At 40.9% G+C, this 27,506-nt stretch overlaps 1 protein-coding gene across 1 annotated transcript; it reads left to right on the forward strand.

Annotated features, from left to right (window-relative positions):
• The first annotated feature begins 3,593 nt into the window (after nucleotides 1–3,593).
• Nucleotides 3,594–26,933, forward strand: FKBP9 (FKBP prolyl isomerase 9). The gene is made up of 10 exons (XM_034761157.1): nucleotides 3,594–3,847; nucleotides 7,985–8,130; nucleotides 9,829–10,018; nucleotides 11,479–11,624; nucleotides 13,382–13,571; nucleotides 17,117–17,262; nucleotides 18,573–18,759; nucleotides 22,422–22,567; nucleotides 24,778–24,941; nucleotides 26,736–26,933. The coding sequence occupies exons 1-10, from the start codon at nucleotides 3,594–3,596 to the stop codon at nucleotides 26,916–26,918; spliced, it is 1,752 nt and encodes a 583-aa protein (XP_034617048.1). The 3' UTR covers nucleotides 26,919–26,933.
• The last annotated feature ends 573 nt before the right edge of the window (nucleotides 26,934–27,506 follow it).

Genomic DNA, 27,506 nt, shown 5'->3' on the forward strand with positions numbered 1-27,506 from the left:
CTGTCCACCTTCCTCTCTGCTGCAGTGAACAGAAGCTGGGTCTTAGGCCTTGTCTACCTAGCCAGTTGGCAGCTCTTGTTTCCTAGCACTATGTCGATACCCTCAAAAATGTTGAACAGTTGTGCAGTATCTTTAAAGCATTTAATGTTTGTTTCACTTCTGTAGCTGAAATGATGGTGTTAACCCAGTACAGGGTATTACCACAAGGAGCTAAGGATTTAACCACAAACCCCCCATGCTACAGATCCATGCCCCCTCCCGTATCTGTCACTAGAGGTGATCGACACTTTAAGAATACTAAGAAGGCAGGTATAAAGTACAAACAGGTATTTATTAAACAGAACCCTACAACCAACAACAAACAAGTATAAACATATAACAAAAGCACTCAGCTGTTAACCCCATAGCTTGACTTGAAGCCAAGGACCTCAAAATAACACAGGTAGATATACAAATAAATCAAGGCGATCAATACATCACCATATTGGATGCTCCTACAGAACAAGGACTACACACTGGTTTGGGAGCACAACAAAACCACAGGGAACGCCAGGAGACAGGTACACAGGATCACACAGGAACAACGCAGGGGACCAGGAACGACAACACGACAGGATCAGGAACAACGGGTAAGCAGATCTTCTCTTCTTTTCTTGACTCATAATCTTGGCTAGGACACAATAGGCACTGGTCTGCCACTGAAGCGGACAGCGCTGTGCACACAGTCCTTATATAGAGTCTTATCTCTGGGCAGATTACATAGATCAGTGGTTTTCAAACTTTTTTCCTGGGAACCCAGTCGAAGAAAATTGTTGATGCCCGTGACCCAGTGGAGCTGTGGATGAGGGGTTTGGAGTGTGGGAGGGGCTCAGGGCTGGGGCAGAGGATTAGGGTGCAGGGGTGAGGGCTGCGGGGTGGGGCTGTGAATGAGGGGTTCAGGGTATGGGAAGGGGCTCTGGCCGGGGGTTGGGGTGCAGGATGGGGTCAGGGCTCTGGGCTGGGATGCAGGCTCTGGGGTGGGGCTGAGGATGAGGAGTTTGGGGTGCAGGAAGGGGTTCCAGGTTGGGGGGGATCAGGGCAGGGGATTGTGGCACGGGGTTGGGGCGCAGACTTACCTCCAGCGGCTCCCGGTCAGTGGCACAGCTGGGGTGCAGAGGCAGACTTCCTGCCTGTCCTGGCATTGCAGACAGTGCAGCGCTCTGGAAGCGGCCAGCAGCAGTTCCAGCTCCTAGGCGGAGGCTCACAAGCGGCTCCGTGCGGCTCCCACCCGCAGGCACCGCCCTCCCCAATGGGAGGCCAATGGGAGTGTGGAGCCGGTGCTCGGGGTGGGGGCAGCGCATGGAGCCCTGTGGCCCCCCGCCTAGAAGCCAGACCCACTGCTGGCCACTTCCGGAGCGCAGTGCGGTGTTGGAGCAGGTAGGCACTAGCCTGCCTTAGCTGGGCAGCACCGCCGACAGGACTTTTAATGTCCCGGTCGGCGGAGCTGACCAGAGCTGCTAGGGTCCCTGGGTGCGGAGCAAGCTGACCCAGTGCCTTACATGCCACGACCCAATACTGGGTTGCGACCCGAACTTTGAAAAATACTGACATAGATCACATGACACTGTTCCCGTCTTAATTTTCCCGCCTTGAACAGAAAGAGTAACAACTGGCAAACAAGAAGGGGTAACAATATGGAGGGCATACTGCAACTCAGGCAAAACAAAATGGCAAATTGGAAAATTGACCTTACAATGGAGTCAATGGGAGTTTTGGGGGCACAAAGAATGAGGATTTGGGCCCATAGATCCTGATTCTACAACTTACAATGCACATGGACAGTCTTCTGCCGGTGCACCAAGCCCCACTGATTTGCATGGGTCTCTGCTTTGGCACAAGTTTAAGTTGCAGGACTGGGCTTTGGTTCTACCGTAATGATCAACAATGAAATGTATGATCAGTGAATACCAAATAAATAGCATCACAAAGTGATACTGTACCTCTAGTAAGTACCTATCCTAGTCAGAAAGCTCATGTTAGAAATTGATGGTTAATCAAATAAAAGGGATTATCTACCTTGCTTACTCTTTGTGTGTGTGTGTGTGTGTGTGTGTGTGTGTGTGGAATAATAGGTCTACCAACATTTTCTGCAGACAAAGGCCCCAATTCTGTAAATACACATGAACGTACTTAACTTTACCAATATGAGTCATTCCATTGACTACCAACAATGCATAAAGTTAAGCATGTGCATAAGTGTTTGTAGAATCAGAGGGTAAAGTAAATAAGGAAGTGTTGTTTACTCCTTCTCATAACACAAGAACTAGGGGTCACCAAATGAAATTAATAGGCAGCAGGTTTAAAACGAACAAAAGGAAGTATTTCTTCACACAATGCACAGTCAACCTGTGGAACTCTTTGCCAGAGGATGTTGTGAAGGCCAAGACTATAACAGGGTTCAAGAAAGAACTAGATAAATTCATGGAGGATAGGTCCATCAATGGCTATTAGCCAGAATGGGCAGGGATGTTGTCCCTAGCTCTGTTTGCCAGAGGCTGGAAATGGGTGACACCTGGCATTGGCCACTGTTGGAAGACAGGATACAGGGCTAGATGGGTCTGACCTTTGGTCTGACCCAGTATGGCTGTTCTTATGTTCTTATACCTGGCCTTAATTCTGATTCCAGCTTTGACACTTACTGCTGTGGCCTTTGTCAAATCACTTAATCTCTCTACCGTAATCTCCAAAACTGTTTAAAACACTGGGGATTGTAACATTTACCAAGCCCAAAGGAATGTTCTGAGGATTAGCTAGTGTTTGCAATGGAATCTGAAATTGAAAAGCAGCATTCAAGTGGTAAATTACTTTTTAAAATATTACAATATACTTTTTGGAGTCAGTTTAAGTGAAAATATTATTTAATTTAATTTTTAATTTTTTAACAATGCAAAAACTAAATGTGGTACAATGCATGAATACATTTGTAAAGAAATGGAAACAAATGAACAAGTTGTGATCACTTGTTCAACATAGTAGTTAAAAGTGTACGTTGGAGGAATTAAACCAAACCAAAAGCCTGAAAGAAGCAAAGGAACATGAAGTGAGGAGAGCAACATTGGGCTGAACTCAGAATCAGTGCCACGTTGCACCATGTGCACCCCGCCTTTCACTTCTGAAGGGTCCTGACTCCTGGGGATGTGCTGTGATGCCTCTTCTCCCTCCCTTTCCCCCTGGACTTTGAGGCCTGGATTCTGGCCTGTTTCCAGGAGAGCAGCGAAACTTACGAACCACATGTAACAGAAAGAACTTGGGCTGGAGCGTAGCGCCTAGAACAGAACCCACCTACCCAGTAGCAACAGCAGCGGTGCTCCGCGACCACCCCGCCCGCCTGGGCACGCCCGCCTGGGCACCCCCACCCCTCCTCCTCGGCTGCTGTCTCCTCCCTCTTGGAGGCAGGGGGCTGGGATTTTTTTTTTTTTTTCATCCACCACGTTTGCAAATTTTGCAGCAGCAGCCGTGGGACAGGCCGCACGGTGCTTGGAGGCCGGGAATCGCTCGCAGGGCCCCTCGGATTCCCCCCACTCTCCGTCCTCCCGTCTCTTCCCTCTCGCTGCATGGCGGGCTTGGGGATGGTGCCCAGGCGGTGGAGGCACCGCTGCTGCTCGCTGCTGCTGCCCGCCCTGCTGGTGAGCTGGGTGGCGTGCCAGGCTCCGCCGGTGCCGGCCGGGGAGCAGCCTTGGGACGGGCAGGATGTGCACATCGAGCGCAGCTTCGTGCCGGAGCAGTGTGCGCGCACGGTGCGCAGCGGGGACTTCGTGCGCTACCACTACCACGGCACCTTCCCCGATGGCAGCAAGTTCGACTCCAGGTACCGCCTGGCCCGCCTGTGGCTCGGGCTCCCCCTGCGGCTGCCGGGACAGGAGCCGGGGGTGGGGGCCAAAGGGAGAAGGAGCTGCCCCCTTCCGAGTGTGTGGGGAGGTCAGCAGTAGATGGGGTTTGAGGGGGAAGTGGCCCTTAGGAGTTTTCAGAGGGGTCAGGGATGGAGGCTAAGGTGGGTTGTGTTGGGGGGGTGCTGGAGCTGGGTTTTGGGGGTGCCAGGAGCTATGTGGGGGAAGGAGATCAGATGGGTTGTATTTTTTTTTCTGGGGTTGAAGTGGGGGTCTTCAGACCCCTGGAATTCCCAGACAAAAACCGACCCAATGTCCATCTAGTCCAGTATCCTGTCTCTAAGGGTACGTCTTCACTACCCGCCGGATCGGGGGGTAGTAATCGATCTAGCGGGAATCACTATATCGCGTCTCGTTAAGACGTGATATAGCGATCCCCGAACGCGCTCCCCGTCGACTCCGGAACTCCACCAGAGCCAACGGCGGTAGCGCAGTCGACGGGGGAGCCGCGGTCGTCGAGCCTGCGCCGTGTGGACCCCAGGTAATTCGATCTATGATACTTAGACTTCAGCTACGCGAATAGCATAGCTGAAGTTGCGTATCTTAGATCGATCCCCCCCCCCCCAGTGTAGACCAGCCATAACAGTGGCCAGTATCAGATGCTTCCAAGAGAGGCACAAGAAGCAATGTACTTAATGGGCAATTGTGGAATAAGCTCCCTGTAAGAGTTTCTCTCTCACCCTGCCTGAAGAAGTGGGCTTTTTACCCACGGAACATTATGCCCAAATAAATCTGTTAGTCTTTAAGGTGCCACCGGGACTCCCCCTTGTTCTCTCACCCTGGTCAGGCTTATTCTCTGACGAGTGAGGGCTTATATCCTGTATAACATATTTTTTCTCTCTCTCTGATAAAAGGTAGGTGTTTGGAGAGCTCTAGGGAGTGTGCGGGGTTTTGGAGAAGGTGGTTTCCAGATGGGAGTGGGTTGGGGCTCCAGGGTTGCCTTGGAGGGGCAGTAGTTTTGGTTCATTTTCCCCCCATCCCCTGGGTCATATGAAGTCATAAGTCTTTTTGCACTGCACAAAGGTGTGAGAGCCACGTGGAAATATGGGACTATTGTATGTATATAAACTGTATAAACATATATGTTTAATAGTTTCCAATTATTTCTGGCTGAGGAAACGCCTGTGAAATGTGAAGCAGAAGGGGCTACCCACCCTAGACACACACCCATCAGACACTCTAGACATGTACTCAGGGCAGCTAGCCCCTCCCACTGCTATAGCTCCGCTCAGTTTTTAGCATCTCAACTTCATCAAAGCTCTTGCAGGCATGTTGCCTCAGGCTGGTAATCACACACCCCAGCTTGAAGCATAGACATACCCCATGTGTTTATAAATGCCCAGCACAATAGAGCCCCAAACCTCGCTAGGTCCTCTGAGTGGTATTTTAATAACTAGTAAGCAATATTGATGAAAAGCAATAATCTATGTAGGAACATATATGACAGAAATAAATGTAGAAATTAATTGGGTCTATTTGTTTATTGTCTATTTGTCTGTTATTCTGCTCTAGATGGTAGTTTGTGGTTTACATTTTTGCGGCTTACTAATTTATAGTTTTAGAGTAATTTAAAAAGTAAAAATCTGACACTGCATCGAGTTAGCAATTCTTGAAATTGAAGAGTTTTTTTTATTGTTGATTAGATTATTTTAAGACTTTTTTTTTTAAGGTGCTTACCATATAGGAATTAAAGATTGATTTGAATCAAATATATACTTACACCTCTACCTCGATATAACGTGACCCAATATAACGCGGTAAAGCAGTGCTCCGAGGGGCGGGGCTGCGCACTCTGGTGGATCAAAGCAAGTTCAATATAACACGGTTTCACCTATAACATGGTAAGATTTTTTGGCTCCCAAGGACAGCGTTATATCGAGATAGCGGTGTACTTATTTATTTATTTATTTATTTATTACAAAGTTTCTATTATGGTTCTTATAGCTGTTAGCTAGTTTTTTAATTTAAAGGTCCAAGAGAAGACTACATTAATGAAATCAGAGCAAATATATTTGGGTAGTGATTTGAAATTGCTTTCTAAAAGACCTCTGTAGCCTAAATAGAGGCAGACTTCTATGATGGATAATTGTCAGTTTTATTTAGCTTTCATGAAAGTTTTCATCACTGAAGCAGAAACTTGGAAGCTTTTACTGTACAGTTCTTTCCAAGTTAGGTCTCCTTGCTACAAATCACTTTTATACAGACTTGTAAAATGTATTGCGGAAGTAGCGGTTACATTTAATCTATTTTTAAAAATCAGAATTCATGCCATTGTGTTTCTTCTTCAAATATGTGTGCTTATTTCCATGCACATAATTTGGAGTTTTAGGTCTGGCTTTAACTATAGAATATTGAAGAAATAAAAAAATGCCATCTGTGTAAACTGTCAGTAAAATTAGTCCTGCAGACCTGTTTTGGTCTGGTATAGTTTTGCTCAGTTCCACTGTCGATACAAATATTTTCTTTTAGATACTGTGGATTTGTTTTTAATGCATAATACATTTGTGCGTTTTACTATTTTAAATTGATCCTTGACATAGTCATACATTCCCCAATTGACAAAATATTACAAGTATCAATTTCTCATTTAGAATCTTTAACATATAAATTTAAAATCTTATTAATTAGGTGCTTGTAGATATAACAGCATTTGCTAGGAGCTTGTTTAAATAGTGTTTTCCAGCATAATTTCTCTAGAAATTTCTGGGAAATATTGTTCAGAAGGAAGCGAATGATGTGTATCAAGTAATGTCTGCTTTAAGAAAAGTTATTGCCTGTTGCAAAATGGTGGAGTCAACAGGGAGCTCGCATTTACAAGCCGTTTAGGAATTCTAGGCCTGGGGCTATTAGGAGCCTCAGTACGTTGTGGAAGTGATGTATGCAGTCTCTGAGAGTAAAGCCCTGACTATAACAATATCCACCTACTGGCTGGTTTTGAGAATGCTGCTTGCAGGCAGAAAGGAGGACATAGCATTAAACAAAAAAAAAGTTGCTCTTGTTATCTGAAGAAAATGACCTGAAGACAACATAAAGGCTTTGCAGTGACAGGGGAGCAATGTAAACATATAGAGGATGGGGAATGTTTCAGAGGCTTCATTGCCTTCCTGTTATGTTTGTTGTTCACATTTTCCATTAAAGAAAATTAAGTGCAACATTTATTTATTCAGATAAACTGAAATGAATTACTATCTCAAAGAAAGTACTTGGTATTGAATTTAATGTGGTTAAGCTTTTACCACCCAGGCTTATACTGTTGCGGGGAATTTCCTATTTACAGTGCAGTTGTGACCATTTTATGGAAAACTTTATTATAATTCAAATTTACCCCAAACATCATACATCTCATACATCATCCCATTGGAAGATTAGTTCCAGTACACGTCACATTATCGGAACTGGCAAACTTGCTGTATAAAGCAAATCTGTAAATTTTTGATGTTCGTCTAAGTCTTAATATCAAAGAAATGGGTGTGGAGGAGAAAAATGTAGTTAATTAGCACATCCTACAGTTAGCCTCAAAAACAGTGCTCCCCCCTTCTCGGGAAAGATATAATAGTAGCAATGAAATTGCATGTTATGAAGGCGTCATTATTTTACACAATATATTACAGTGCACTTACCACTATTTTTTGAAGTGTTATAAAATTAAACTACTCTTGTCAAAATAAATGAACGAAATATATTATGTGGTACATTTTTCTTGCTTTTTAAAAACTGTTTAATTTGCTTTTTAGTTCAGTAATTTTGCAATAGATCCTCTGGTCATTGGTGTGAATTAGCAAAATTCAGCTGTAGTCTGATGTTTGTGTGAAGATACCTGTTTCATCATTAGGAAGCATGTGTGAGGGATAACAGGCTGAGATTGCATTGAGGTCAAATGGAGGAGTGAAGTTTAGGAGATGCTTGCATTAGTTTCCTGGTTTCCATAGCTGGTCTGTCTGATGTTCTAACTGGGTGAGCTTGGAGCAAGATAAAATTAAACTAGGACAAGAGATAGACACAGAGCAGTTTGTAAATAACCCATTTATGTTTTTCTTTCTCTCCGTCCCTCTCGTTAGCTATGACAGGGGTTCCACATTCAATGCGTTTGTGGGAAAAGGCCAGCTTATTGCAGGGATGGACAAAGCTCTGGTTGGAATGTGTGTGAACGAGAGACGTTTTGTGAAAATTCCACCCAAGCTTGCCTATGGGAGTGAAGGAGTTTGTAAGTACAGCAGCATGGCTATAAATATTTTGGTTGCATAGGATGTAGGAGATTTAATTAAGTTGATAAAATCTGAAGTCACAAAAAAGAATTGTAAAAACTGCACCTGATTTGATGTTTTTTGGGTGGGTCAGAGGGCAATTTTCAGATACCTGACATTTAGTGTTAAAGAATTAAAATACAAGGGCTTCACCTGTGAAGTCCAGGGCCAATGCTATGGTAATAAGGCAACTTCACTCTGCAGACTTTGCTAGATACAAAGACAACACTGTATCACCTTATTCCTGGGTCATATTTGTTTGGAAAGTTGTATTCACGACCATAAAGGCTAGAATTATTCTAAAAATAACGGTTCAGCTTAAAAATTAAACTTTTAAATGAATTTTGTTTTTACGTACTATTTTTACAAGTAACATCTTTGTTTACCATAACTGGAAAAGATTAAAGAGATAGGCTTTGATCCTGCAATCAGTTAAGCGTGCGCTTAACTTTTAAGCATGTAAACATTCCCTTTAGCTTCAGTAGGAGCACTCAGATGCCTAAGTACTTGCAGGATCAGGGCCAAAATATTGTTCTCTATTTTTTTTTGGATTGCTTGACTAGCATATTTGACATTTCATATATAGTCAGTTTCTCCCTGTGTGGTTTTTCACACAAAAACAGGAGAGAGGAGAACATTATGCGAACACCTGTCAGGGACAGGGATGGCTCCAGGCACCAGCACAGCAAGCGCGTGCCTGGGGAGGCAAGCCGCGGGGGGTGGTAGTCAGGCAGCCTTCGGCGGCATGCCTGCAGGAGGTCCACCGGTCCCATGGCTTTGGCAGCAATTCTGCGGCGGGTACTCTGAAGGCACAGGACCGGCAGATCACCTGCAGAAACGCCACCGAATCCGCGCCCCCCCTACACCCCCGCCAAAGGCCGCCTGACTGCCATGCTTGGGGTGGCAAAAAACATAGAGCCACCCCTGGTCAGGGATGGTCTAGATAATATTTAGTCCTGCCATGAGTGCAGGGGACTGGACTAGATGACCCATTGAGGTCTCTTCCAGTTCTATGATTTAAATGGAAAAACAAAAATGACAAAAATTGGCTGAAGACTTAGGGTTACTAACTGAAGTGACTTAACTTTTTAAATGTTTTTTTTAACTGACTAGATTTCAAGTTGACAGTGTCCTTATAACATTCGGTAGAATTTAATAAGTAAGCCTCCAGTTTCCTCAAGGAAAACTTCTTACTCACTGCTCAGGTGTAAAATTTTCAAGTCCCAAATGGAGGAGAATAGTCTAGGAGTATCAAACAGTTATTTGGAGCTTGATCTTATATAGTGTGTTAAGTGCTCTCATCTGTAGCAAAGGCAGAGTTCTGGCAGAGTTCATAGGGGGGTGAGGAGCTCAGCAAAATTCTGGATTGGGTCTTTACCAAAGATTTAATTTTGTTCCCTCCTGTGTTATCCTGGAGGTATAATTACAGCCATTTAGTAAATATATGAAGTTATAAAGTATAAAGGTATAAGATTGTAAATAAGTGTAAAGCTATTGTTGGTTATCTTCTTTAGAAGACTTCTTTGTGGATGGCAGACGTGTGATGCTGTCAGTGGCCCAAGTAAAGTTAGATGATTTTATATTAGTTTGGCACCCTGTGAAAAGGTGGGTAGCATGATAATGATTTTAACTTTTTTTGTTTTTTATTTTGTTTGCAGCTGGTGTAATCCCCCCAAATGCAGTGCTTCATTTTGATGTACTTCTGATAGATCTTTGGAATTCTGAAGATGAGGTTCAAATTCAAACTTATTTGAAGCCTGAAAGATGTACTCGGACAATCCAGGTGTCTGACTTTGTAAGATACCATTACAATGGAACTTTCTTGGATGGGACTCTTTTTGACTCAAGGTAAGATGTTAATACTTTTCTGTGGATTTTTTTTTTACTATATCTGTTCTGGGCTACTTAAAGGAGGCTTTTTCTTCTTTTTTCCAAGTGGATAATATAACTAATGTTAATTACTACACTGTGAAACAAAGAGAAAGGAGCTTGCAAGACTATTGGAGTAGCTTGGCTTCATAAGAGTTACACACATCGGTCTAGAGGATTGTATGAATGTAGTACTGGCTCAAACTAGTAAAAGTGATATCTTATTACTCCATGGACATTAGGCAGCTTCTCTCCCTTTCACTTTCAATGCCGACCGTATTCTATAATAAAATTAATGAATAGGTTTTGTAACAATTTTAATATTGATATTTATATGTGGTGTTTTATGTACAAAACTGTACAGGGTTGTTAAAGAAAATAAAGTATCTCCATTTCTAAAATGCCTCAGTAGGCAAGCAGCCTGTGTATTTCACTGGGGTTTCATGGTGGGTATTATTTTATTAATAATCAGAGTTCATGTTGGGACATCATGCTTAGTGAGAATCGGAGACCATGGAAGGTATGGATGTTGTTGTGGGTAGAGATTGGAAGGGATATGTTTTAAAGTTAGTAATATTTTGTCAGTAACTTTTTTGTCTTCTTTTAGGTTAGTTATTTGGAACTTTAAAAATGGGGTTAGCCCGGTCAAGGTCTTCTGGTTTTTAACTACCCTTTTGGGAAGTCTTCCAATGTGTGTTGCTTTCCAACAGAGGACTGCCTGGAATATTGGCAGAACTTTGTGTGAAGCTTTTGCAATGACTGCCAGGCAGGCTCTGGCCAGCGCAATTAATCCCACATTTTCAAGAGCCAAACCTGTTTCGCGGAAAAATGAAAGAGAAATTTTGTGCTGCCAATGTTTTACAAAATATAGGCTATTCATAAATTGTTTGATTAGTAAATTTAAGGCTTCCACCAATCTATTTTTAGTGTTTTCTAGTGCACTTGCTTGTATGTATAACTACCAGCATCCTCTATGGGATCAAATGTCAGACTTGCTCAAGTGTGTGTGTGTGTGTGTGTATGTGTGTGTGTGATTCTTCCCTTCTAAAGGCTTGTACTACTAATGCTGAAATATAACAGAGGGTAAAATATTCACAGGTGCCTAAATCCTAATAGAAAACTCAATGAGGCACTTAGGCTCCTACATCTATGAGATTAACCTTCTAAATCACTCCTGAAAAAGAACTTAAGCTTCTAAATCATTTAGGCACTTTGGAAAATGTTACCCAGAATGTCTCCATTAGTTCAAGTTGTAGATGCCTGTGTTTTTGGAACAGAAGGTTGTAAATTGTATTCCTTGTGCCAAGTGTGAAGTGAGCTCTAGCAACTCATTGTGATGCTTGTGTGTGTGTGGCTATTGGTTATTATTTTTCTTTATTTTTTTGATTGGCTCTGTGATATTAGCTTTTTCTTCTTTAATTCTTTGTTTTAATTTTTAGCCACAATCGGATGAAAACTTACGACACGTATGTGGGAATTGGATGGCTGATTCCTGGTATGGACAAGGGACTCCTAGGAATGTGTGTAGGAGAAAAGCGCATTATCACAATACCTCCTTACCTAGCATATGGAGAAGAAGGAGATGGTAAAAGTGCCCCTCTTCCCTCCCCAAACTCTCCATTTTCTAACACAAACCTTTGCATTATGTATTTAGCATTGTGAAAGTACCATTATTTCAGATTATGTATTGATTGAAAATACTTTTCTAAAAGTAATTCAGGATGTGGCTTATCAGCAAAGTGCAGGTATTTTTTTTTCATAAATAGTAGGCTGACTTATTGACAGATGAGTGCTTAGCATTGACTTAATTGTAATATATAACACATGCTGAAGTTTAATTTCTTTGCAGGTAATTTTTTCTATGAAGAATAAACTCCATATGCTTTTTAAACTGGAAGTCAGGTGCTTCCTTATTTCTTCTAGACAACTGCCACAGCAATTTGACTTCTCTTAATAAGTGGAAAGTCATCTTAGGCCTAGTCCACACTAACCCCCCACTTCGAACTAAGGTACGCAAATTCAGCTACGTTAATAACGTAGCTGAATTCGAAGTACCTTAGTTCGAACTTATCGCGGGTCCAGACGCGGCAGGCAGGTTTCCCCGTTGATGCCGCGTACTCCTCTCGCCGAGCTGGAGTACCGGCTTCGATGGCGAGCACTTCCGGGATCGATTTATCGCGTCTAGACAAGACGCGATAAATCGATCCCAGAAGATGGATTGCTTACCGCCGGGTCCGGCGGTAAGTGTAGACCTACCCTTAGAGTTCCCAGTTTCTGTTTATTTCTTGTTGCTAGTCTCACTAATAACTGTCCATCAGTAGGCTGTTTCCTGGACTCCACTCACACATCTGAGCCAGTGTTTGTGAATCCATGCCCATCATTGATGGCAAAGAGTCTTCTGTGTTATGTCACAATATATCCCAGATCAGATCTGGAATTGCCATCCTGGATCAGACCCAGGGTCTTTCTTAGACAGTATCCTGTCTCTGGCAGTGATCAGTACCAGATACTTCAAAGGAAGAGGCAAGAATGCTATAGTACGCAGATATGGGGCACCTGTCCTCCCACATTAGGTCTCATCCTGATCCTGAATAGTTAGAAATTTGGCTCTAGTGCTGAACAATGAGGTTTAATATCCCTTCCTTGATTTTTATCATCATGAATTATGATAATTCTGGATATTCTTATTATCCATATAAATATTCAATCTTTTTTTGAATCTTGATTGACTTCAATGACTTCCTGTGATAGTGAGTTCCAGTCTAATTATGCATTGTGTGAATAAGTATTTCCTTTTATCAATGTTGAATTTGCCGCTTTTAATTTCATCGTGGGAACTCTTCTCCTTGTCTTATGGGACACGGGGAACAGAAGTTCCAGTATACCTTCTCTATCCCATTTGTTATTATATAGACCCTCAAAAGTATGATGGAAATGCTCACTAATTCAGAAACCCTGGTCAGATGTACACATTGTACATAGACTTCTGTTGTCTTTAATTGGAGAGACCAGTATTTTGGATGACCGGGTGTTATCACAGTGGGTTCAGTATAAATATACCTAGAATAAATAAAATAATGGAATTCAAAGAATTAGAGGACAACCCCACATTGGATGACTGACTGAAAGCAGATTTGGCCATGTGATTGGGGGGCCATAATTCTGCAGTACCCTCCCCCCGCTTCCCCCCCCCTTTTTCTTTATTCATTTTCCTAATAGCAGATTTGGCTATCTGGGATGTGAAAACAAAATATAAATAACAACATCATGAAAAGCAAAAAGTTGAATTCTTTCTAGAACTATTGCTCTGACTTAATTGCTTCTTCCTCATCTCACACGTAGGTAAAGAGATTCCTGGTCAGGCTTCTCTGGTTTTTGATGTGGCTCTGCTAGATCTTCATAACCCGAAAGATGGCATCACTATTGAGAACCAACAATTGCCTGAATCCTGTGAGCGAAAAAGCCAGACAGGGGACTTTCTCAGATATCACTATAATGGCACGCTGCTGGATGGCACATTATTTGATTCCAGGTAACCAAACTACTAGACATTTATATGGATAGAGTGCTGGATGGGACTCAGGAGACCTGGGTTCTATTCCTGGCTCTGGCCTGGTGGGTGACCTTGGGCAAATCACTTCCCTTCTCTGTGTCTCAGTTTTCCCAGTTTGTAAAATGAGGATCATACTGGCCTCCTTTGTAAAGTACTTTCAGCTCTGATGATGAAAAGCAGTATACAAGACCTAACTATTGTTAATTCCAGTCTATATGTGTACAGTATACTTGTGTGTGTGTGTGTATATATATATATATATGAGGCTTCTTATAACACTGTCATAAGCAGTCGTAGTGAGTAGGAATGCTCTAGAATTCTTCCCATTTCCTATCCATTTGTAAAGCGTGTGGGACTTGTGAGTTTCAGGCGGTAGTTGGGAGTGGGAGCAGGGAGGGTGTATCTCCTTATCAGAAGTAATTCAAAACTTTGAGCGTGTCAGTGGGATTAAGAATCATTGTTCATGCTTTGTATTGCAGTATTGCTTAAGACACCACCTGAGGCTAGGGCCCCACTTGACTAGGTGCACCGTATACACATAGTAGAAGACAACCCTTGCCTCAAAGAGCTTACACTCTAAACAGACAAGACTGACAAAGGGTGGAAGAAAAGAAATATTATCCCCATTTTACAGTTGGAGAACTGAGGCACAGAGATTAAGTGACTTGCTCAAGATTACATGAGAGGTCTTTGGCAGAGCCAGGAATTGAACCCACATCTCTTAGTCCTACTCTTGTGCCTTAACCACAAGAGCATCCTACTTCCCTACTTGAAAACTCTGCACCTTGCAGAATCAGGTCCTTAAAAAATACTAAAATCAATAACAAATCTATCTCTGATAAAGAAAAAAAGGACATAAGTATGGGTCAGTTCATAATTAATAAGATTAATCTGTGTGTCCAAGAACACTTCAATTTATAAAGCCATATGGTGAAAAATGTGTGCAAGGTTAAGTTCTTATCAAGAAGATGAAAGATGGCAGATGGAATTCAATGTTGATAAATGCAAAGTAATGAACATTGGAAAACATAATCCCAACTATACATATAAAATGATGGGGTCTAAATTAGCTGTTACCACTCAAGAGAGAGATCTTGGAGTCATTGTGGATAGTTCTCTGAAAACTTCCACTCAATGTGCAGCAGCAGTCAAAAAAGCGAACAGAATGTTGGGAATCATTAAGAAAGGGATAGATAATAAGACAGAAAATATCATATTGCCTCTATATAAATCCATGGTACATGCACATCTTGAATACTGTGTGCAGATGTGGTCGCCCCATCTCAAAAAAGATGCATTGGAATTGGAAAAGGTTCAGAAAAGGGTAACAAAAATGAACAGCTGCCGTATGAGGAGAGATTAATAAGACTGGGACTTTTCAGCTTGGAGAAGAGATGACTAAGGGAGGATATGATAGAGGTCTATAAAATCATGACTGGTGTGGAGAAAGTAAATAAAGAAGTGTTGTTTACTCCTTCTCATGACATAAGAACTAGGGGTCACCAAATGAAATTAATAGGCAGCAGGTTTTAAAATAAACACAAGGAAGTATATTTTCATACAACGCACAGTCAACCTGTGGAACTCCTTGCTAGAGGATGTTGTGAAGGCCAAGACTATAACAGGGTTCCAAAAAGAACTAGATAAGTTCTTGGAGGATAGGTCCATCAATGGCTGTTAACCAGGATGGACGGGGATGGTGTCCCTAGCCTCTGTTTCCCAGCTGGGAATGGGCAACGGGGAATGGATCATTTGATGATTTTCTGTTCATTCCCTCTGGGCACCTGGTATTGGCCACTGTTGGAAGACAGGATACTGGGCTAGATGGACCTTTGCTCTGATCCAGTATGGCCGTTCTTATGTTCTTAAGTTTTCTATTTTAAACCTGGCACAAACAGCTAAAAATTGCAGTGAAACCATTGTAGAATAAATAGAGCAATACTACTTTATGCTTCTATGGCTTCTGTAATCTGATCTTAAAGTGCTTTCCAAACATAATATTAATTTATCTACATTAATAGAATTATAGGATATCCACTTTACAATAGGTGAACTGAGATACAGAGAGATTCAGTCATAGTTAGTGACGTGCAAATAGAATGCCAAAGCCCTGAGTTGCATATTCCCCACTGGAGTACACTAGAGTTCAAGCATAGCATAGGAACTGTGTTACGTGTCAACATTTTTCTCCTCTTATAAAAATGTAAACTGATGTCTCATCTTTTCTGTAATAACTCAGTTTTTGAAAATTTCCTTTGCATTTATATCTTGGTCATTGTGAATAAATAGTGAGAGATGTTGTGTAACCCCGTGCATCTGAATAATTGTACATCATGTTAAAGAGCTGACAAATGTTAGTTATAAAATTTATTCATTAAAATGGCATGCATTCTTACAATGCCACTCCTCTAACCTCCTGCAGAAGTTACAAGTAAGGACAATATCTAACATGTGTAATTAGTCATCCAAAAGGAGCCAGCCTGGGGGACTTTTCCCACTGGCATAGGGAATGTGTCAGGAGTGAGGCTGGGGGTAGAAGACGTGTGTTAGGAGTGGGGCTGTAGTAATGATCTCTACACCCATTCTGGGCAATTCTGAGTTGTAGGGCTACTCACAGGCAACCCAGCTAGGCTTGCCTAAATTACACTATGGGCTGCACTGGCGTCCAGAATCCCAGGGCCATTTATGGTGGCTTAACAACAGTTCTGCGCTTCCTCCCTTGGGCTGTGCGTGTACTTGGCCTCCAAGAGGTGCAGCACGCAATAGCATCTTTTGTGGTAGATTTGTTCTCTTTAGTAACAGATATTGGTCCAAATGCTTGGGATTGGCCTTTTGATGCTTGGCCAATAGTTTAGGAGGGAGGGATATTACCTGCATTTCCTTGTTGGAGCTTATTCATCTCTCCATTCCTCTAGTAGATGATTCAGGGGCAGTCACCCAGATATCAATTTATTCTAACAGTAATTATTCATTGCTTTTGCTACAAAATGAGACCGTATGAGGGATGTCTGGGGAAAATGAATCCAGTACTTTATTTGTAAAAAATGATTAAAGCAGTGCTTGAACTGAGGGAGAAAACTGTTACTTTTATTAAAATTTAATTTCATTTAGTTTTATATACATAAGGAGAGAAATCTAGGGAGGTAATTCTTGACTTTTAATATTCACATTTTGTATCCTGCAGAGATGTTGTTGCAAAACAGTTGTTCCACAGCCAGGGTTCCTCAGTATCGATTTAACCATCATAAATAAGCAAAACGTGCACCTGTGACTGGCTAAACATTATGGGCCAGGTTCACTGCTACACAATGGCTGCTTTGTGCTGCTACAGCAATAGAATACAGTCATGTATCTGGATTTAACTGGTTTAAAAAGAATGCTAAAGTTACACAACAGTTTAAAAAACTACAATCACAAAGTGGGAAAAGGAAACATACATGTGTGTAAGTTTGCTATAGTGTTAGGTAAGTTACAAAACTGCTGATACTGATAATAGTGTCACTAAAGCAAAATATTTTCTATAGCTATTCCCGGAACCATACATATGACACCTACATTGGGAAAGGTTATGTGATCGCAGGGATGGATGAAGGTTTGCTTGGGGTATGCATTGGGGAAAAGAGAAGAATAATAATTCCACCTCATCTTGGATATGGAGAAGAAGGAAGAGGTGAGCTCAGTTTTTATTTCAGTACAGTCTTTCATAGGAAGCATTGCTTCCTTTGTTCTTCAGCGCAATTAAAACTAGCTAATCTCTGAAGTGTTTATCCTTCTCTTTTGGTATTCAAAAGGTGTGTATATTAATATAGTACTCAAAGGGCGTAAAAGTGGCAGAATTAGGCCCAGAGTCTTCAAAACGATTTTAGTTAGCTAGATATGATTATACACAGTCTCAGTTGTCTGACTGTAGGTGGGGACATGAAAATTATTTTGATAATCTATGGTTCAGACAAACGGGTTACGGGGGCCAGGAGTCTGCGAGTTTATGAACTCTGCAGTGAGAGCCTCTTTCCTGTAGATCTTAATAAATTGTGTATGCTAAAGGACTTCTGTGTTTTAAGTTTTCTTCCTCATTCCTTCCACAGCCACAAGTTTTGTGGACACCTAAGCTGCCGCTGTAAACAGTGGATGCATGTAACAACAAAGGATGTGTGTATGTATAACATACAATTAAAATTCCTTTGTGAAAACTCACTCACTTCTAGGAAGGGTATTGCTAGAGTGTAACTATGTCAATTTCTCTAGACAATCGCAGTTGTGTGCTTGTGTTTTAAAAAGCTTTTCCCAGTACATAAACCATTATTTTCCATTAATAACATTTTAGGAAATGTTTCATTTTTGTGACAACATTCCACTGTGCTAATTGGGAATTAGACTTATAGCAAAGAAACCCGTTGGTGGTTGTGGATGCATCTATCGCCGTTGGTAACATAATCACACAATACTTTGGGGTGTGAGAAAAAGCACATACTTGTCAAGGTTTTTCAAGCAGTTTAACCCCTTTTCTGCTGCTATTCAGTTGCCAGTGCCTGGTGGAAGTGTTGATGTTCTGTTACAATTTTGCCGCTTTAATAGTGATTTGGTGTGTGAGGTACCAATCAAGTGGCTAAGTTGGTCACAGGAAATGTAAACTTCCAGCTTCACTGTGCTATTAAAAATGCAAAGTAGAGTACATGGTTTTAAAACCTTGAATGATGGAAATGTTTTCCTTTAATTTTTGAACTGACTGCTAATATAGTACTTTTTTATTGGTGTCCTCTGCATTTTAAGTGTCTTTCATTGGAAGCTTCTTGTATCTATGTTGTTGTGTGCAGAGGTGACTCAGTGCTTTAATCCTGAGAAATGTAAACTGAAACAAAGAATAAAATCACTCAGTAAAAGACTCAACATTTTATATATTCTCACTGTGTGATGTATGAGGTCAGTATGTACCTGCGTAGATGCCATTTGTTTTTCCTTATATGATTGCTTACTATTTAGGAAAGATTCCAGGATCTGCAGTACTGGTTTTTGACATCCATGTGATTGACTTCCATAACCCTTTGGACTCTGTGAACATTACTACCCATTACAAACCTTCCAATTGCACAGTATTGAGTAAGAAAGGAGATTACTTGAAGTACCATTACAACGCCTCACTCCTGGATGGCACGTTGTTAGACTCAACGTAAGTACGTCACTTGGCATATGAAATATTCTATGTAACTATGAAAGCGAGAGTCAAAATGAATATCATACAAAGCAATTAGGATATTCAGAAAGGAAAAAGGTTGACAGTGATGTTAAAATATTCATGTTAACATGGGACCAATTTATTTTTCCTGTCTGACAATCTTTTCATATAGGGAAAAATGGGGAGAGAGAGCAACCAAAGGGAAAGAGTTGGGGAAAGCAGAAATAGGGATGTGAGAGAGGAACATAGAAATTGTCACCACGGTGATGAACAAGATACACATGAATTAGGGTGTTTCATTAGGTTCTGTTGCAGCTGAGATCTTCATGGAGAAACTGTTGGATGGTTGGATCGTGATCATGTTTATGGTGGGTCAGGTTGGGGGACAAAGGGGTTCTGACAATGTTTACTTCCTGCCTACTGTACACATTAGGAGTGTGAATGGAGGCAAAAGCTGCTGGCAACTCTTGTCTCCTTCGTCCAAAGGTCAGCTGAATCTCTTTGCTGTGCTGATCCTTCTTGACTGGTTTAGTTTCCTTGTTGTGACATAAAATAGATTCTTTTAGATGAACCACATTTTGGATTGAGCTGGAGTAAATTCAGATAGTGTTTGCTATGACTGAATAAATTCTCTTGTTCTGTTTTTGGGTCTGTGCACCCCTCATCTTTTTGAATAATATTAGTACTGTTAAATTTACCTTATTTGTATTTTATTTTGGAGGTGAGGTAGGGAAGGACTACTTTTATTTATTTATTTTTAAGTGAAGAACATAAACACCAGAAATAGTCCATAGTTTTCATTATAACTTGTGCAGCTGAATCTCTCTCTCTATGGATATTTATATGACCACCATTACCATAATATCTCAGCAGCCCACATCTTTAATGCATTTATCCCCACAACATTTCTGAAGTAGGGAAGTGCAATTATTCCCATTTTAGAGATGGAAGACTGAGGCATAGAGTGGCTAAGTGACTTGCCCAAGGTCACACAAGAAGTTTGTGGTAAAGCAAGGACTTGAACCCTGTGTCACAGTTCAGGGCAACTGCACTTGTATTTCCCCTCAGTGGTTCTGCAAGAGCACCCACTTGCAGGCTTCCGGCACTCTAGCCATTGCCTCTCTTGGGTGGAGACCTATGTCTGTCTCCTTCTTGACCCAGGTATTTCCAGGCTGAACAGTTAGTTCCCTGCTTTCATTATGTTATTCCCAGCAAAAGACAGTCTGCCTAAGCAGACCTGCTTGCTTCCTCTTCAGAGACTGATAACAGTGTAATTGCCCACTGTTAAGCTACCACATAGCTCTTTCTATGCAAACTTCTTTATTCTTAGGGCAATAGTATTACAGAGAACATATTAAACACCATAAAAGAACCTACATGTATGCTAATAAGCTTACTAGAGTCTCCCCTCACCCCCAGTCTCCACAAGGACTCTGGCCCTTGTCCGTTCTTGAGCCCGACCCTAAAGATTGGGACCACCCATGGACCAGAGGTCCTGTCCATTTGCTGGATCAGAACGAAGGCCCGAATGTGTTTAAAACCAGGCTGTTTAAACAAAAGTCCTTTCTTTGGCTTCTTGAGAAGCCAGATTGGGTCTTTGAACTGTCCTCCAGTAACAGGTGATCAGCACAGCAAAGGTCCCCTCCTCAGGGTGAAGCTGTATGGGCTCAGTCAGAAGGTGGGGGTTCGCAATATTCTCCCCCCAGTACTTCCTAGGAATTCCACTCTTATCCATGCTGTCCCAAAAGATCAATTTTCTCTGCTGTATTGTTCAGCACAGTCTTTTGAAGTTCACCTTGTCTCCCAGAGATTGCTTTAAATCCTCATTTCTCCAAAAGAGGTGTTCCATACAACCCCACAATAGCACACAAACATTTGCATTTTCAATACAGTGGACCCCAAAGATAGTAAACGTAATTCAGTAAGGTTTAACTTAATTCCATAATGTTTGCCCAGGATTGTTTGGGTTTCCCCCGAGAACCCCTTCACTCAGGTCCCCAAGAACTCAGTTTTGTCACTCAGATTCCTTTATTTGGCATACAGCAAAGCTACACTCAGTTGATCAGACTCAAGCACAGTGGATATAGAACATACCACACATCCGGACTTACACAGTAAAACCTCTTCCTCTGTATACATGTACACAGTGCATTGCGTTTACTATATGCTGCATTGCATGTTTTGGGATTGTCTGGTTGCTTTGTAGGAACCATTTCCCGTACTACATGCTCTTCCATGCCCTGTCCATATACAACTTTCTCTTTGCATTCCGGATTTATCTTGTCCATTGTAAATGGTTCCTAGAGTGTTCTCCCCTTATCTTAGGTAGTACAGACATTCTGTTTCCCGCCAGCTGATACATTTACCTCCCTAATTCTGTTTCCCAAGAAATGATACCTCACCCACCTCCAATTACACATGTCAAGCCAGGCCTATAAGGCTATTGCAGGGCACTGTCATATCTGTTGCACACAGTCTTCTAAGTGCTAGGGTAGTGCCCAAACCACAGGACCATCCATCCTTTCCTTATAGAGGCTCAGTACTCAGGGTCACGCAATTCAGCAAAAAATGATAAAAGGAAAGAGAGACTGACAGAAAAAGGGGCACTCAGACGCTGCAAGGACAGGTGCCAGTAAAAAGTCCCAAGATTGCAAACTTGCCTTTTAGAATTATAATGCATATTTAAGAGAGACAAGGTGGGTGAGTTAATATCTTTTGTTGAATATATTGGGGATGGATATGGATCTCAGAGATGTGCATTGGAGAGAGATGAACAGCTATTATTCTGCCCCTTCTTGGTTGTGGAGAAGCTGGCATTGGTAAGTAAATGAAACCTAATAAACAACCAGCGGTATAATTATTACCTCCCGAGTCACTGAAATATACAGAAACTCTCTCACCAACAGAAGTTGGTACAATAAAAGATATTACCTCACTCACCATGTCTTTCTAATATCCTGTGACCAGCACAGCTACAACAACATTGCAAACAAAGTATATATAATTTATTTATCACTTCATAGAAATACATCTTAGAACTAAGACCCCAGTAGCAAGTTATAATTTATAATATGATAGGACTAAAATATTAGAAAGATTCTTAGAAACAATAAAGACCTCAATTGCCTTGGGGTTCAAATTAGTTACCTAATATACTAGACACACAAACTGGGATTTTGAATGGAGCCCAAGGAAGGTAGGTGACCAAATCCCATTGAATTTCAATGGCAGTTCGATGCCTGATTCCCTGAAACTCTTCTGAAAATCCCAGCTGGGCTTATTTAGCCAAGGGGATTCCTCGTGTGAGTAAACTTACTCATGTGCTTAAGACTTTGCAGAATCAGGCTTGTGGCTTACAAAGTGTTTTTTCCCAAAGATATTTGCAAGGCAAGAAGCCCTTTTTTGAATGACAAAGTATTTCAGAGTTTTGATTGGGAGGATTAAAATCCTTAATCAGGTTTAATTCAAGTGACCATGATGTCTGAAGCTCCTATCACATACAATCTGTTACCTCAGCAATTACACCACTTGGCTATTTAGAAGCATATAGCATTAGAGGTAAACTTGATTTTTTTGGCCACAAAGGGACTTTGATATAGAAACTGTACAGTTTGGGTAACATGGAAGTAGTAAAAATTCTCTCTTTTATTTTTCAGGATTAGTCTTGGTAAAACGTATAATATAGTTCTGGGATCTGGACAGGTTGTTTTGGGGATGGACATGGGTCTTAGAGATATGTGCGTTGGAGAGAAACGAACAGTTATTATTCCGCCCCATCTTGGTTATGGAGAAGCTGGTGTTGGTAAGTAAATGGAACCTAATAGACAACTGGTGGTGTAACTTATTACCTACTGAGTGACTGAAGTATGTGTGTTATTAGTCTTGTTTTTCATTATTTCTGGGGCAGGAGGGTAGGAGTGGTTTGAAAAGGTAAGGAAAAATACCATTTTTAAACATTTGGGTTTTTTTTACATTTTTAAAATTTATCCAGCAGTGTTACAGTGCTCTCTTTGGACCTTTTCCATGCTAGTAATTTAACAAAAAAGTGTTTGGTTGAAATAAACTTTCCACCTTTAATAATATGGCTCTGAAAATGTGACATTCTGACCAGTGTGCTGATTACCATGGGACACCACTGAGTGCCAGTGCCTCCATGTGTCATAATGGAATGCTGTCAGCAGTAGGGCTAGATTCACAAAGCATCTTAGACACTGAACTGTCACTGGAGTGAGGAACTCCCAGGTGAGTACCCTAACCACAGGGCCAAAAGTTATGAGGGAACTCCTCATCCTCCATTGTTTCTTGCAAGAAACCCCTTAGGCACCTGATTCCAGGAGAGGGTTCACAACTGTGAATCCAAACCAGATTTAGGTGCCTTCCTGCAGTCCAGACTTAGACTCCTAACTCCTGCGAAGGGCAGGGCTTGGGGCACAGCCTTCCCTTTGCATCTCCCATTGGTTAGCTCAGGCAATTCCTCACTCAGCGTGCTGCCTCTTGTGAACAGGGCTTTGGAGCTGTACTCTGGCTCCGCTCCAGCTCCAGGCAAAAACCTGCAACTCCACTGCTCCGGAGCTGCTCCACGCTCCAGCTCCTGGCTCCGCTCCAAACCCCTGCATGTGAATCCCATTCTTAGGTGCCCGTCTCTTCCCATTCATTGTAGTTGCTGAACCCAGGCTTGGTGAATCCCAATCATTTTTCTAAGTGCTAAAAATTAGGCATTATGATGGATTGTTTTGTACTTGGGCCTGCACTGCCACTTGTCCGTGTGAACAGTCTCATTGGAGTTGTTGTAGCTATGCATGGGCTACAATGTATGTGCAGGAGGAACTTTGTGGGATTGAGTCTTTAATTTGGAATTATAGGGCTCCAAGAATTAATTACAAAACATTGCAATTTCAGAGGACTATCAGTTCCTAGTACATGGAGTTATTACTGGCCTGTGCAATTAAAAGAACTTGAGGAATGGTGTCCTAATGATATCAAACTCACCACCGCTCACTCTGACTTTGTTGATTTGGATTCCTAAAGAACATAGACCACTTCTGTTGTATAAAGATTCAGCGTCCGGCATCACACTGAGTTTAATATAGAATAAATATGAGAGATTAATTGAACACCTCTTTGATTTGTATATGAATCCAAGACAAATTATAAATGTATTAAAATTATATAAAATTATTAATTTAAAACACCATAATGTATTTAAAAATTCTACTAAATTATGTGTCATTGGTATTTTGACACTATTAAGATTACATTGGACATATGGTCTGGAGTAAATGCTAGCATGATTCTGAATATATTAGTATTTTCTTATATATCTGGTGCGACTCCTTTATTCATTTTGGATCAGAAGTTCCTTTTTGATTTGTTTTCTTTTTTAAAACAACAATATCATGCATATTCAATGAAGAGTCCCAGTGGAGGAAATATATCAGACAAAGACAATCTTGTATCTGTAGCTAGAGGATATATGGAGTTGCCATATATCTTTTTTATTTTTATTAATAAAAATGTGGGTCACCGTTATTAAGGAAGGGTTAACTTTTATATTAAGCGTCTATCAGAATAACTGGATTGAAACTTGGCTAGGCCACCAATTCAGGAAAGCATTTCTATTCAGGAAGAGCACGTAAGCAAATGCTTAAATTCTATTCAAGTGCTTAAATTAAACATGTTTATGTGCCTTTCCTGAGTCAGGGCCTTTAAGATTAAAAACTCACATTATATATGTCACTTATAGCAAATATCTAGTTCTGCATGTGTCTCATATAATCAAATATTGTATGGTCTAGCCCCAGTTTGCTGTTTATATATGGCTGATCCAGTGCCCACTGAAGTCAATGAAAAGTCTCCCATTGATTTCATTGGGCTTGGATCGGACCCCTCGTGAAGTACTTGTAGTTGCACTTTAAGTAATAGACATGTTTTTTAATTGTGAAAAAACAACTAAATTGTCCTTTTGCCATATAACTGAATGTTAATACGTAACTGTGCTATTTGTTGTGACAGAAGGAGAAGTTCCTGGTAGTGCAGTATTAGTTTTTGACATTGAACTGCTGGAATTAGTGTCTGGCTTACCTGATGGCTACATGTTTGTCTGGCATGGTGATGTCTCTCCAAATCTCTTTGAAGAAATTGACAAGGATAATAATGGAGAAGTTTTTCTGGAGGAGGTAAGTAGAGGGGTAAAACCACCTGCATAGATTTTTTTTGTTCTTAGCTCCATCACCATGAAGCTCATGGAGAAGTCAGGTTTTGTCTTTAAGTTTTGGAGTTTATCCAGCCCTGGCTATGGTTATTACCAAGTTAACAGGAAGCTGCCATTTTAAATTAAATTTACATTTTAAATTTTCAAAAAACCCTACCAAGAACAATATGGGCTGTCAAAAGGCAGAAAGACCAGTGGTTAAAAGACTAAACTTCTTTTCCTCCTTCTTCCTATTATCTCTCTCTCCCTCTCTCCTCTTTAATTTTCCTCCTATCTCCTGTAGCTGCCCTATTCTTACAGGGCCTAAAGGCTCTTGTCTACAAATAGATGTAATGTACATTGTGTTTCAGAAGTGATTGGGGAGGGAGAAGCTTGGATGTGATTGTTGGTACCAGAGCTTGATCTATAAAGGGGCTGGGGGGGGGGGGGAAGATGTGAGAAAGGGTGTTGGATCAAAATGTTTGTAAATGACAAAAATCACACTTTTATCTTAAGTTTTGTGGCTGCTGTTGTTACAAATAGCACCTGAGATTATTGTAACTGAGATTAGAGGGAAAAATAATCTAGTCAGTCTGTATAATTTCTGCATTGGACAGCACTTTGTGCACAGTTTCCCTGCCTCTGTTTGTGTCAGTATTTAGATATAACACGTAAGAGACATTTTTTGTTTATTAAAGGAAAATTTGCTTTAAAAAGAGACTCTAGAGGGCTCAAATGCAGGTGTAGACCCTGAACTATTTTTAATTCATTATTTGAAGCTGAGTAGATTTGATGTTGTTGTCTCTCTTTAAAAAGCTTTCAGCAGTGTGATAGTTCCATTCTCTTTACTCTCTGTTGTAAGACTGTTATCCTAAGTAACCCTGTATTCACACCCTACACGCTATTGTAATAATCTTTCTACAGTATATGCCTTGGGAGGTATCATTTGAAAACTAATAACTCACTGAGCATTAATATTATTGCATAATGTGTGTGTTAAGAGTTATGGATATATGTTGGAATTAGGACTAAAGTGTGTTTAAATGATGCATGTCAGGGGAAATTGGTAGCCTGGTCTGCCTTAGACAAACGAATGTATATTTGACCAGTCGATATGCTAAATACGACAGTCTTTACCTATACTGAGGCTCAACATTGTGTTATAGTTATTCTAACACAGCGGTTCTCAAATTTTAGCAACCCAAGGGACCCCCATTTTGATTTAAATTTTTTCCCATTGACCCCAAGTGCCCCGCTCAGCCCTTTTATAGCTCTAGGTATATGTTTTTTTGTTTTGTTTTAAAGTCGTAGGAGGAGTAGTTAAAGATAAATGGATTAATACTTTGCTTGAGGAAAATTTATTGAAATGTTACCTTTGCACTTGTTTCCATGTCAGCTTTCACACTTGGAATTCCCTATACTTGTGTACACACACAAAAAAACCCTCTCTCTTTGCATTCATTTCCCATCCCCAAACTCTTCTTATGCAAGGTCCTTCTTGGATAACCCATCTTCAATCTGTATTGTGGGTGAAATCCTGGCTTCACTGAAGTGAACGACCAAACTTCTGTTGACTTCAGAGTAGCAAGATTTTACCTCATGTCTGATCTGTCCAATTTAGATTGTAAGATCTAAGGGTAATAACATATATGTTCTCTCATCCTTCCAGTGGTTAGGACCCTGGTAGTTAGTATTGAGCAGTAATAGTTGGTCTTTCTAAAATATCCATTTAGTCTGTTGTTTTAATTATTCTATTGTGAACTTTTTTTTTTCTCCCTAGTTTTCAGAATACATTCAAGCTCAGGTTGATTCTGGCAAAGGAAAACTAGCTCCTGGCTTTGACTCTTCAAAGATTGTTAAAAATATGTTCACAAATCAGGACCGAAATGGAGATGGCAAGATTACAGCTGAAGAATTCAAACTGAAAGACCAAGAGACCACAGAGGGACATGATGAACTGTAAAACAAAACAAAAAAAGAACAGTGAGCTGACCTACTGTCACTGTATGTGTGTACTGGAAGATGTTTGAAGTACTGTATGTGTGTGTGTTTGAAAGGATGGTATTTGGGGAAGGTGTTCGTATACAACTCTTCATGTGTGCATGGTGGTGTATGTGGAGTGGGTTATTACACGAGAGAAGGTTTTCAGTTAGAATGAGTAGTTACATTTAAAAAAAACCCATTAAGGGCCTCAATGTGGGATTTATAAAGTGATTTGAGTGTACTGGCAAACATGGTTGTGTGAACAATATGGTTAATTTTTATGCTTAGAATCACAATTTTATTATTGAATGATGTACTTCACTTGGTTGGATGAAAAGTAGAAAATATACAATTTTTTTTTAGTTCTTTAAAAAGCCTTTTTGTATTTAAAATTACTTTACAGGTATGTAAATAAACAGAAAAACGTGCCCCACTAGCATACCTGCAAAATTACTGCATTAACAGATTAGAGAGTTACTGGTAGTACCCCTTTAGAAAGCATGTATTCTTTTCAATAACTGAACAAGCCCATTTTAAGAATCACCAGTAGGAGCTATGATTTGCAGAT

The sequence above is a fragment of the Trachemys scripta genome, chromosome 2 (genome assembly GCF_013100865.1).
Source record: "Trachemys scripta elegans isolate TJP31775 chromosome 2, CAS_Tse_1.0, whole genome shotgun sequence".
Lineage (NCBI taxonomy): Eukaryota > Metazoa > Chordata > Testudines > Emydidae > Trachemys > Trachemys scripta.